Source organism: Trachurus japonicus, chromosome 8 (assembly GCF_045865225.1).
Source record: "Trachurus japonicus isolate A0001 chromosome 8, Traja_1.0".
In the NCBI taxonomy this organism is placed as follows: Eukaryota; Metazoa; Chordata; class Actinopteri; order Carangiformes; family Carangidae; genus Trachurus; species Trachurus japonicus.
Window position 1 is genome coordinate 8345095 of NC_140914.1, and position 12143 is coordinate 8357237.

The 12143-nt window shown below is 42.8% G+C and overlaps 1 protein-coding gene across 1 annotated transcript in view; it reads right to left on the reverse strand.

Moving 5' to 3' along the window:
- shank1 (SH3 and multiple ankyrin repeat domains 1) overlaps window positions 1–12143 on the reverse strand; it is an 88476-nt gene that overhangs the window by 14112 nt on the left and 62221 nt on the right. The window contains exons 16-22 of the mRNA XM_085783581.1: window positions 8294–8376; window positions 7399–7523; window positions 6925–7060; window positions 6123–6203; window positions 831–857; window positions 652–708; window positions 340–455 (exon numbers count right to left, since the gene is read on the reverse strand). Coding sequence (XP_085639707.1) covers window positions 340–455; window positions 652–708; window positions 831–857; window positions 6123–6203; window positions 6925–7060; window positions 7399–7523; window positions 8294–8376 — 625 coding nt within the window. The remainder of the gene's footprint in view (window positions 1–339; window positions 456–651; window positions 709–830; window positions 858–6122; window positions 6204–6924; window positions 7061–7398; window positions 7524–8293; window positions 8377–12143) is intronic.

A 12143-nucleotide genomic window follows, 5' to 3' on the forward strand; every position in this document is an offset into this window, starting at 1 on the left:
AAAGAAAATAAATTGTTTATCAATCAAATAAACTTTATTTGTCCCACCAGGGGGAAATTTGTCTTGGGCAAGGGAGTTGTGACAGCTGCCATGTACATGTAAAACATCCATACACAGTACATTATGTTCATTATGTGCATGTGAAAAATGCTCCTGGTGTTCTGTCATTGGTTTTTGCTGTATATAAAAAGACCAAGTGATAATATCTGTTTACTTTTAGACCAAATAATATCGAACTGTGATGTTTTAAAAGTGAAATTCTTTCATATTTTATAAAATGTATGCTTCATATTTCAGGCTGTATTTTACTAAAACTCAACCTGATGATGACATACACACCTCATTGCCATAGAAACTTCGCCCCCTGTCTCTTTTCGGCCCCTGTCCCCGTGTCCCCGGCGCCTCGTTGGTGCTGATTGTCTGCTGAGCTGCTGCAAGAATTTCATCTAGTTTATCTGAGAGGAAAAAAAAAAGAGGGGGAGAGAAAGAGACAGAAAGAGAGAGACAGAAAAGAAGGAGAGGGACACACAGCAATGAAACAGAAAAATGGACAGTAACATCGTGGGAAAGGGGGACGCACTCCATGACGGCGGCGGATGGGAAAGAGAGTGATAGAGTTAAAGAGAGAGACAAAAAGGTGAGCTGCCTTACTCAGAGCCATCTGATAGACCGTCCTCTTCTTCTCTGTAACTTGTGAGGATTCGAATTCTGGAAGAAAAAGCAGAAGAAAAAGAAGATACAAAGAAAAGTGAGTATAACTTGCTAAGTGCCAAGTCACTGTGGACGCACATAAACACGACGCACTTCAGCGACAGTGTGCCGGAGCGTACCTGATTTTTTTTTCCAAGGCGTAGCAGCTGGAAGGAGGACAAAAGGAGACTTAAAGTTTTGGCAGGAGTGAAAGTGCGATAGTGTTGTTACAGTGAATACTAATCATATTCCCCCGGAGCTTGACAAACTGAGTCACCTCACTGGGTTTTTTTTATTTATTTTATTATTTATTTATTCATCTATTTTATGTTTTCGATCTCCGATGTAAGAGAACGCACATCACACCCACGCACGCTCGGAGACAGCTGAGGCGTGCACGCTTCTGATACAGTAAATATGCTGCACATACATATTATACATACAGTGTGACTCTCTTAACAACACACACACATAGTATATATTAATACAGGAATTAGTCTGAAGCCGACTCCCACCTCTCTCCACTGTTAGAGGGTTAAAGATGTCATCGGCGGCGGCGGAGACGTGTGGACAGGGGAGACAGAGAGAGGACAGAGTTAGTGGTTAAACCAGTGAACAGTAAAAGGGACAAGTCCATAAAGAGGGAGTAAAGAGGAGGAATTAAAGGTGACCCTTAAAAGGTTGTGTGTGTGTGTGTGTGTGTACTGGCTTATCTGCCGTGCTCATACTCAACCCATTGTGTTTCATAATGTGCATTTTATTGAGCTTAATTGAACATTAGTTAAATTTTAATGTCCGATGGTTAAACCAAGCATGAAAGCTTTTTTTCTCTCTCCTTTTTCTTACTCTATTTTTTGTATTTATACATACGCTGCGTGAATCCTTTGGAAAAGTAACTCACAGATTTGTGAAAACACGTGTTCTTCAGATGTTAAACTGACCTCCTGTGGCATAAAACAACAACAACAACAACAAGAGTGTGTGTGTGTGGACTGAAGTGCTCTGCTGCACAAACCACTTCCCTTTTAATGTCCTTGTTATCTTGCAGCATGACTTCTAGGTGAACCGGGACACTGCACCAATCGCAGAGGTGAGATAGTTTTTAATGGGACGTCACAGCTAAATGAATTCTAATGCATTTGAATAAGCATATGGCCGCGGCTGACACGGCTTCATCTTCACACATTGTGCCGCTCTCACCTTGATCCAGACGGAGGCACGGCAACGACGACAGCAACGACGCCTCCAGCATCTGAGTTACAAGGTGTCAAGAGCGCGAATTAAAGCCACCACGTCTCGGGCAGCGAGCACGGGACGATTACTGCTTAAATGTGTTTTATATTCAATCAAATTGATTAAAAAGTTAAGTATTATGGGATGTGTGAAGCTCAACGGAGTGGATCTTGGTGGCTGATATTGATATTGGTGTTTAGGGATTTTTTTTGATGAAGGAGAAATATAAAAAGCTGGACATCTGTTTATAAATTATTGCAAAGTTGTTTCTGTTCTGCAAGTTTACCGTCACTTACAGTATCAGCCAACGTACAAATACTGAAATGAGCTTTATCCGTCTTTTTTTTGTTTTTGTCTTTAATACAAGTGACAACATTTGTTCTGTCTGTGTCTCTGTTTTGAGTTCACTATATTCAAGATGTTGGAAATCACAGTGACCTCAGTAGATTAGACACTGTACGTTTCTCTTTGGTGCATTGTGAATAAATGTGTTTAAATTAAAATTAATGGTGCATTAAATATGGCGCAAGTGTGAATATTTCCAACCTCTACTCAGTTAAAGTTAATACTGATATTTAGTTAATTATTGATCAGATTTCCAGATTATAGTAACAATTTATGACAGTACAAATATCAATTCATCAATATCAATTTTCCTGGGGTAATTAATTTTATTCATTTTTTATTGGCCAAATGTGCATGGATATGTCAAACATCCACATTAAAGCAGAAGTAAGCGATCCGGTCGTTTTGTCTAACTTCCTGTCAGCCGATTGAGTTAGCAGCCCCCGCCCTCGTCCCTACGTCACCACATTAACGCGCATCCCTTGGCTGCACACACAGAGAGGACTGCCCCTTTATGCCGTTCTCTCTCCTCATTGGATAAAGGTTGTAGGATACAAGGAAAGTTTTCTCTTCGGCTTACAGCAGAGCAGAGTGACTGACAGACCCGTGTTTCAGACCAAACACTCTATATAAGTAATTCCCGTCGGAAGATATAACTATTTAAGACTTATATTAACACAAATATCCTGCTTACTTCTGCTTTAAATATGTGGATGGTTGAAATGCTGCAAAAACAAATGTTGGGAAGATTAAATTGTAAAAAAGTTGACACTAATGAACAATGCACTGTGTTTATATCTGGAGAAGTATTTTGGTTCTGTGAAAAGAAAAACTTGTGGTTTGATGGATTATATTTGTTACTGTCATTATGTCCTGGTACCTGTCACACAATTATAGTTTTTGATTTATATTTTCACTCTACACCACAGTTTGTCACTGTCTGTTGCCTTACCTGACTATTTATATTTTCTCTTTTTCTTTCCACTGTTCTGTTCTTATCGCTTTATTAAAATTGATTTATTTCATAATATATTAATTTAACAGAAACTGATGAACAGCCAGTTCTTCCTGCAGTGAGTTCAGTACCAATGCAATGTGGTTGTTGTAAACTAACTTTAGCTCTTTTAAAGGGAGAGTTCAACATTTTGGCAAATTGGCCCATTGCCATAATCCCTATAGTTATAGCAGTAGGTTTGTTACCTTTATTTGTCGGTGCAAGCTATTTTTAGAACGGCAGAGCGGAGCCGTGAGCTGCTCAGAGCTACGCTACGGAGGCTCATGGGATTTCTTGGTTTCCCTCATCAAACTCATCAAATACACAATCCAACAACTCCAAAACGCTCTGGTGGACAAGTTGTGACCTGCACATTCACCACGCTATGAGATAAGAGAACGTTACCAGACAGAGTTGTTTTAGAGCTAAATTCATGCGAAACCGCTGATGCACAGTCCCGTCGGGAACAGTTTTTCAGCAAGCAGTCTCTACATTTACCTCGAAAACAACTCTGTCTGGTAACGTTCTGGTATTATCTCATAGCGTGGTGAATGTGCAGGTAACAACTTGTCCACCAGAGCGTTTTGGAGTTGTTGGATTGTGTATTTGATGAGTTTGATGAGGGAAACCAAGAAATCCCATTAACCTCCGTAGCGTAGCTCTGAGCAGCTCGCGGCTCTGCTCCGCCGTTCTAAAAATAGCTTGCGCCGACAATTAAAGGTAACGAACCTACTGCTAAGACTATAGAGATTATGGCAATGGGCCAATTTGCCAAAATGTTGAACTATCCCTTTTAAGTTTGTTACTGTGTGTTTTATGGTCTGTGTTATCACAGTGTAAGGGGGGGGTGGGGGGGCGAGGGGGGGTTCAGGGAACTGGAGCCTGTGTTGTCAGACCAGGTGCTCATGCTTTGTGCTGGTCAGGTGAGGTCACACCACGGAGATAAGGCAGGTGAGGAGGGGAGACTGGGGGGGGGGCGAGGGGGTGAAGCGAGGGGCTGATCTCTACACCCTGGACCAGAACCAGATCTGAGACCGGCTGGCGACGACGCCCTGCAGCAGATTCCCAGCAGCAGTAGCAGCGGCAGCGGCGGTGGCAGTGGCGGTGACAGAGAGCATCATGGATGTTTTTTTTTTTTCCACCAATTAAAAAAACAAACAACAAAAAAAAAAAACACTGGCCGACGTTCTGATCTGCAAATGGGGGCGTTGACCCTCACTCTGCACTCTCCTCCCACTATTTTGCCTCAAATAGATGATGGCATAAGCGTAGCCACACATAATGCTGTTACCATAGCGACGCACCTAGAACAAAGTTGTGTGTGTGTGTGTGTGTGTGTGTGTGTCTGTGTTTGTGTGTGTGTTTCAAAAAATTACTCATCTCAATAATTTTATCCTGGGTGTGATGATCTCGTCCAAATGAATCAAAGACGGCGTTTTCATTTCAGATACGAAACAAAAGACGCAGTAAAAAAAAAAAGTTCAACTGTACAGTACCCCCCAGTAGTGTTACCCTGGCAACAAACACCTGTCATCATGTGTGTGTGTGTGTGTGTGTGTAGAAGTGTGTACAGTGGTGGACAGTAACGGAGTAAATTTACTTGAGTACTGTACTTAATAACATATCCAGAGGATTTGTACTTTACTTGAGTATTAGATTTCTTTGGTACTTATTACTCTTACTTGAATACATTTCCAAGACAAATATTTTTACTTTTACTAGAGTTAATTTCTAGGAAGACTGAAAAGTACTCGTTACTTTCAGGTCTGCTCTTTTTTTTTTCTTTCTAAAATACTATTGGACACAAGCTGTGTCCTATCACAGTGCACTGTCTCCACTGGGATCTACGTATTTGTTTTTATAGGTGTTTCTGCGGGCTTTGAGTTCATTCTCAGAAACAAGAGTTAAAAGGTCTTTAAATTCATTTAAGAAATTTACTCTTACTCTTACTTTTACTTAAAGTAAATTCAAAAGCATGTACTTTTGGATACTTAAGTACCTTTAAAAGCAAGTACTTTTTTACTCTTACTGTACTCGAGTAACATGTCGACTGAGCTACTTTAACTTGTAACAGAGTAAATTTTGACCAGTAGTATTTGTACTCTTACTCAAGTACTGGGGTCGACTAGTACTCTGTCCATCTCTGAGTGTGCAGTAGAAGTGTGTGTGTGTGTGTGTGTGTGTGTTGATCGGAGGCGGACCGCTCTGTGGACACTGTGGGGGGGTCAAAGCTGTGCCAGGGAGCAAGTGTGGCGACGGGGGGGGAGGGGGGAGGTGGGGGAGTGCAGGGGGGTCAGAGGAAAGAGAAGGGGGAGGAAGAGGAGGAAGAGGAGGAGGGGGGTCACAGGGTGGATGCTGGTGGGCGGGGGGGTCGAGGGGTCGGGGGGGCGACGCTGTTTCTCTGGGTGGGGTTACCTGTAGTGGGGGTGCTGGAAGTGACAGTGTGGAACCTCTGAAAGAACAGTGAGATGCATTGAGACCGTCATCCACGGCGGCGGCGGCGGCGGCGGCGGCAGGTCGTCGTCTCTCTGTCGCTCACCACCTCCTTCTCCTTCCTCCTCCTCTTCCTCATCTTCCTCTTTACTCGTCGTCTAAATTTATCCCTCGCTCAAACTCTCCTTCTCACTTTCAGCATCTTTAACAACCCCCCCCCCCCCCCCAACACTCTGGTTTCACACTGTTTCTATCATTCCTCATCATCGACATCTATTTTCTACACAGTCTCCTCCCTCTTCTTCCTTTGTCTACATCTGTTGCTTCTCTCTCTCTTACTCTTTCTCTTTCTCTCTTTCTTTCTCTTTCTGTGTCTCCACCCTGAAATAAAAAGTTGTTTTTTTCTAATCAAAGCCTGTTTTCTTACCCATCTCCTCCAGCTCCGAGGTCATGGACTTGGATCGCAGGGCGATGGCCGGAGTGCTCAGCCTCTTGCTCTGCTGGGGAACTGCAGGAGAGAGATGGAGGGAGGAGAGGGATCAGGAAAACTGTTCACACTCAGTACGTTTACATGCACAGCTTAATCGAGCTATGCTCAATATTCGATTTTTGGCGTCTGATCAAACTTCTGTCCTTGTCCCAGTTTACATGCAACTGAGAAAATCAAATAATAACTTGGAGTTGGAGAGCCGCAATAAGTAATATTATAGAGTATAAAGCAAGTAAAATAAATGTAAAAGCTCATTATTTTGCAGTTTCTAAAATGAATAAATTATATAAATACATAAATGACTGAATTTAAAAGTTCAATTGAAATATATCATTTAAAATGGGAACTGTATGTTTAGTAGCTCGACTGCAGACCAAATGAAGGACTTGGAGAAGCAGGGCCGACGTAACGATGATATTTCTTTTCCTCTTTTGGCTCAGGTATCATCAACTAAAACTGCACAGCATGTTAAAAAAACCTTCATACTGCAACTATATTTGCAGATATTGTGACTGAGATTTCAGTGTGAGCGGTGAGTTTTGCTTCATTTCCACTTAAGAAAAATATGTTTATGATGCTTGTTTTGCTACGTCTTGATAATATGATTTGTTGTCCAGAGCGTCTCCGTAGCAACACAACACTGACGGCGCTGACAACGCACAACGACGCGACACGCTTAACCTAAAAAACTGCGGCTCCTGCGATTCAGATCTCGCAGCTTTACGTAAACACGACTTACTCTTCTTCCTCGAACCCTCCTCCATGTCCGGGTTGCGGGTCACCATGACAACCTTAACCATGAGGCTGTTGCCGCCTTGCCGGATCATGTTGACGACCTGCCGGTGTCCGACCTTCACCACGTTCTGACCGTTGACCTGAGACGGAGACACAGAGACGTGAGAGTTACTGACCGACCGCTGGAGGTGATGGTGTTGGTTTTTATTTTTTAAAAAAACCTGTTTTCAGTTTCATTTTTATTCTTAAAAGCATCATCGAACATCTGTGTCAACAAAGAAGAGGAGAGAAAAACTAACAGGAGATGAAAGAGATGAAGTGATTATTTGTACCTCTACACATTTTATTCAACGATCGGACTGAAATCTTTACAGTAGCTTTTCAAAGGATTGGGACAAGTTTCTGTTTTTCTCTTTGATTTGCTGCTGTTTTTACTTTTGATATATATTTTATTTTATTTAATCGTGACGGTCGGTACCTCGATGAGGAAATCCCCCATCCTGAGTCCGGCTCTCCAGGCCACGCCGCCCTCGTCCACTGACTCCAGGTACTGCAGCGCAGGGAACGCTGGGGTGGGAGTGAACTCCTCGATGGGAGTCTGGGCTGGAGACGCCGTGATGGTAGGGGAGGAGAGGAGAGGAGAGGAGAGGAGAGGAAGAAGAGAGGAGAGGAAGGGAGGAGAGGAGAGGAGAGGAAGAAGAGAGAGGGAGGAAGAGTAGAAGAGAGGAGAGGAAGAAGAAGAGGGAGAGGAGAGGAAGAGGGGAGGAAAAGGAGAGGAAGAAGAGAGGGGGAGGAAGAGGAGAGGAGGGGAATGGAAGAGAGGAGAGGAAGAAGAGAAAGGGAGGAAGAGTAGAAGAGAGGAGAGGAAGAGGAATAGAAAGAGGGGAGATGAAGATAAGATGAGAGGAGAGGAATAGGAGAGAAGAGGAAGAGGGGAGGAAGAGGAGAGGAGAGGAAGAAGAGATGAGAGGAGAGGAAGAAGAGGGAGGGAGGAAGAGGAGAGGAGGGGAAGGGAAGGGAAGAGAGGAGAGGAGCAGGAAAGGAAAGGAAAGGAAGAGGAGATGAGAGGAGAGGAAGAAGAGGGAGGGAGGAAGAGGAGAGGAGGGGAAGGGAGGAGAGGAGCAGGTAAGGAAAGGAAGAGGAGAGGAGAGGAAGAGGGAGAGGAGAGGAAGAAGAGAGGGCGGAAGAGGAGGGGAAGGGAAGAGAGGAGAGGAGAGGAAGAAGAAGAAGAAGAGGAAGAGGAGAGGAGGAGAGGAGAGGAGAGGAGAGGAGAGGAGAGGAGAGGAGAGGAGAGGAGAGGAGAGGAGAGGAGAGGAGGCGTCAGCACTGCACACATCACCGGTTGTATCACGTGTGATCAGAGCGTCTCTCACCTTTGGCCCCTCGCAGCACGAAGCCGAAGCCCTCACTGTCTTTTTTCTGCAGTAGCACTGTCTTCTCCTTGATTATATAGTCACTAGCAGAGAGGAGACAGAGCAGAGACACAGAGACGGAGACGTGAGAGACAGAAGACAACGAGAACATGAGCAACACATCCTCAGATTCAACCTCGGCCTCGATCGTCAGTCCGTAAATCACAACTTTCATCCTGCTGGTGTTGCCTTTCCTGTTTTTTCTCAATGAACCTCACTTGAGAGAAAGAAAGAAGAGGAGAAAATGCCGTCCCACAATTCCTTGCTGCTGCAAAAGTAGTTTTTCCACATATCATTGGTTAATTAACAGCTCAACTCTCCCTTTGTTTTTTGTGGTTAGGAAAAGAATAATAAAGTTAGTTTGAATAAAAAAGAAAGGCTCAGTGTAAATGCAGTTGGATTCTTTTCTCTTTCCTCGACCTCATGATGTTTTCCATCCAGGTCGAGCACAATTGCTTATAGGCAGGGAGGTTATTTCTAAACAACAATGATAACGCTATAATTTTAATTTCTTGGAAACCTTCTTTATAATGTCTTTTAAAGACGTTAGCTGGTATTTATCTGTAAATGTGTGCAGATATTTCCATCAAGTAAGACCAGTGCAATCAAGTGCTTCAGGCTGCGACCATTTCTGAAGTTATTGAGCACTTTGGAAAAATAAAATAAAATAAAAACACAGGGCCCATAAAGTAAAAGTATTACCTTACAATCTGCTATAATAAAGTAAAAACTGAATATTATGAAAATTAGATTTAGATTTATGTAAGAACATCTGAACTGGCGACTGTCATCTTCTTTAAAGATGATGGAAATTATATAGTTTGTTTAATTTATATTTCTAGTGTAGATAAAAGGATGGATTGAGCTCATAAATATTATTAGAAGCATCTATAATAATGTAAAATGATTTAATGGCATTAAATACTTCTGTAATGTGAATGTCAGTTAAACTCTAAGCACCATCAAACTGTAACATATGTCACAGTGTCCACGGTGCAGTGGGGACATGAACAGAGTTTTACTGTATGTTTTTTTTTTTTGACAGCGAGCCCAGAGCCGGTTTCTACCAGAACCTCAGTTAGAGATGCTATATACAGTAATGACGGCGCTGCTTGCTTGTTGCCTGAGCAACAGCGAGAAAACTGGACGCAGGGAAACTTGCTTGAGTAGGTCCACACACCAGAGCCAAGCCATGTAATGGTTCGCTATTAGTCACTGACAGCAGAGGACGGCGCTCCGTGTGCTGCTCGCAGGTGGAGGCTCGACCGCTCGGTGCCGGGGCTCAGAGACATCAGAGAGATGAAACCAACACAGAACATTTACTCCAGTCCAATTCTGGATGCACTTGTACCCGAGTGTGTCGAGTTTTGGATTCATCAAGACACACTGCACTTCCTACTCTGAAAAATGTACTTCTGCTAAAGCTTTGAGTTAAAGCAGGGGTGTCAAACTCACACATACAGCACAATTTGATCTCAAGTGGGCCGGACCAGTAAAATAATAGCATGATATGCTATTAAAAACCAACACTAGAAACATTTCCCTTTGTTTTAGTGCAAGGTAGTCCAAGTACATTATTAAGACGTTTACATTTAAAGGGATAGTTCAACATTTTGGCAAATTGGCCCATTGCCATAATCCCTATAGTTTTAGGAGTAGGTTCGTTACCTTTAATTGTCGGTGCAAGTTATTTTTAGAATGGCGGAGCAGAGCCGCGAGCTGCTGAGAGCTACGCTACGGAGGCTCATGGGATTTCTTGGTTTCCCTCATCAAACTCATCAAATACACAATCCAACAACTCCAAAACGCTCTGGTGGACAAGTTGTGACCTGCACAAACCAGATGTTTTAAACCTTTTTGGCCTTTGAACCCTCACAAGAAAAAATTATCGACGTCTCTCGTCACGTTACAAATGAAACGAGTTCCTCCGCACAGACTAAACGTCTCAGGTGCTTTTATTTCAGTTATTAGTCAAAGTTCAAACAAGGAGATCTTCATCAATCTTCTCACACTCCACATCCACAGATTGAGAACCGCTGCACAAGACGACAGAGCTACTTACAAAGCAGCTACAACAACAACGTGTTTTAAAGTACTTATCTAAATACACTTGTGAATGTTTGATAATGATCACAAGAATGTGAGTTGTATATTGTTGTGTAGATGGATTAAATAGGGCAAATATACATTTATCAAAATGCACCTTTCCTAGTGTTAGCTTTTCTCTGAGTTGTGTCCTATGTGTTAATGACAAGGGGCTTTCATTGTCCCTTTAACATGGACGGATTATGGATTATGCTCTTACATAAGAACAAGAGTCACAGAGACGTCTTTTTGGTCATTTTTCTTCTCCTTTGCAGTCTTTTTTTTTTTTTTTTTTAATCTCTTTGTGGTAGTTTTCAACGTCTCTGTGCCCAGTTGCAACTCAGTTTTGTGTCTCTACATTAGTTTTCTTTGTCTCTAGGATCATTTCAAGTCTCTTTAAAGCTGAGAAACAGTCACATCAAACAGAGCGTCTCGTCCACGGGGACCTCTGGGCTCCAAGTCCGAGTCCTGTTCATTAATACGTTCATTGTCCTACTGGAACATAAAAGGTCAGACGTGTCAGACACGTTGGCGCTGGACCATGTCCAACATGTCCCTTAAACCTTAGACGACTGTATAGGTCACAGTTTTAAACCCACTGATACAATCCATAGGAGAGTCTCCTGAGACGGCATCATGTGTACCGGACATCTGTTGTCACGGTTACCTTAACCTAAACACGAGGCTGTACTGACTGTTGCTATGGTTAACATAGTAACGGACTATGTCTTGGTTAACTACTTAAAGGTGGGGTTGGAGATCTTATTCTTGAGCATTTTTTATTAAATTGCTTGAAATCCTCTTCACACTCTTATTGCAACCAATTAATTGAATGATTTTTCACAAAAATGAAAGAAGTCGGTCACCTGTGGGACGGACAATGCTGTAAAAACAGCGTCCACTCATCTTGAACGCAACTAAAGTCAATTGGATGGTTACAATAACAACATCATGGTTAACGTTGTTTAATGCTCATGGGTGAAAGAAACAACCTAAATTTCTGTCTTAATGTGGGAAACAAAACCCGCTCTCATCGATCCACAACCTCCTCCTGACTTTAAGGGATACTTCACCCAAAATCGATAATTCACCAATTTTCTACTCATCGTCATGCCAAGGAAGGGTTTGGAGAACTTTGAGAGTCATCAACGCTTTTGGAGTTCCAGGGGGGGGTCCGGCTGACAACGGATTTTCATATAATGGCGGCGAATAGAGTTCACTTCTGAATTGTCCAAAACACACACTATGAAACATCCAGATACCTCCATACTGCTCGTCTGTACTGACCCAAGTGTCCTGAAGCCGCCACATGAAAAAGTTGTTCAGAAAAATTAACTTGATTTCTGTTTTTAGCCTTGTTGTAGTAGTAGCTCCCAGTGGCTCTGTTGATGTTCTTCCGTGTTTACATCATATACTGTATGGTTTACATCAAACATCCAATGGTTTACAACGACGAACGAACATCTCACAGCAAATCTCACACATGTGCACAAACATCAACAGAGCCACTGGGAGCTACTGCTACAACAAGGCTAAAACAGAGGTCAAATTAATTTTTTCCAAACAACTTTTCCATGTGGCGGCTTCAGGACACTTGGGTCAGTACAGACGAGCAGTATGGAGGTATCTGGATGTTTCATAGTGTGTGTTTTGGACGATTCAAAAGTGAGCTCTCTCCGCCGCCGTTATATGAAAATCCGTTGTCAGCCGGACCCTCCCTGGAACT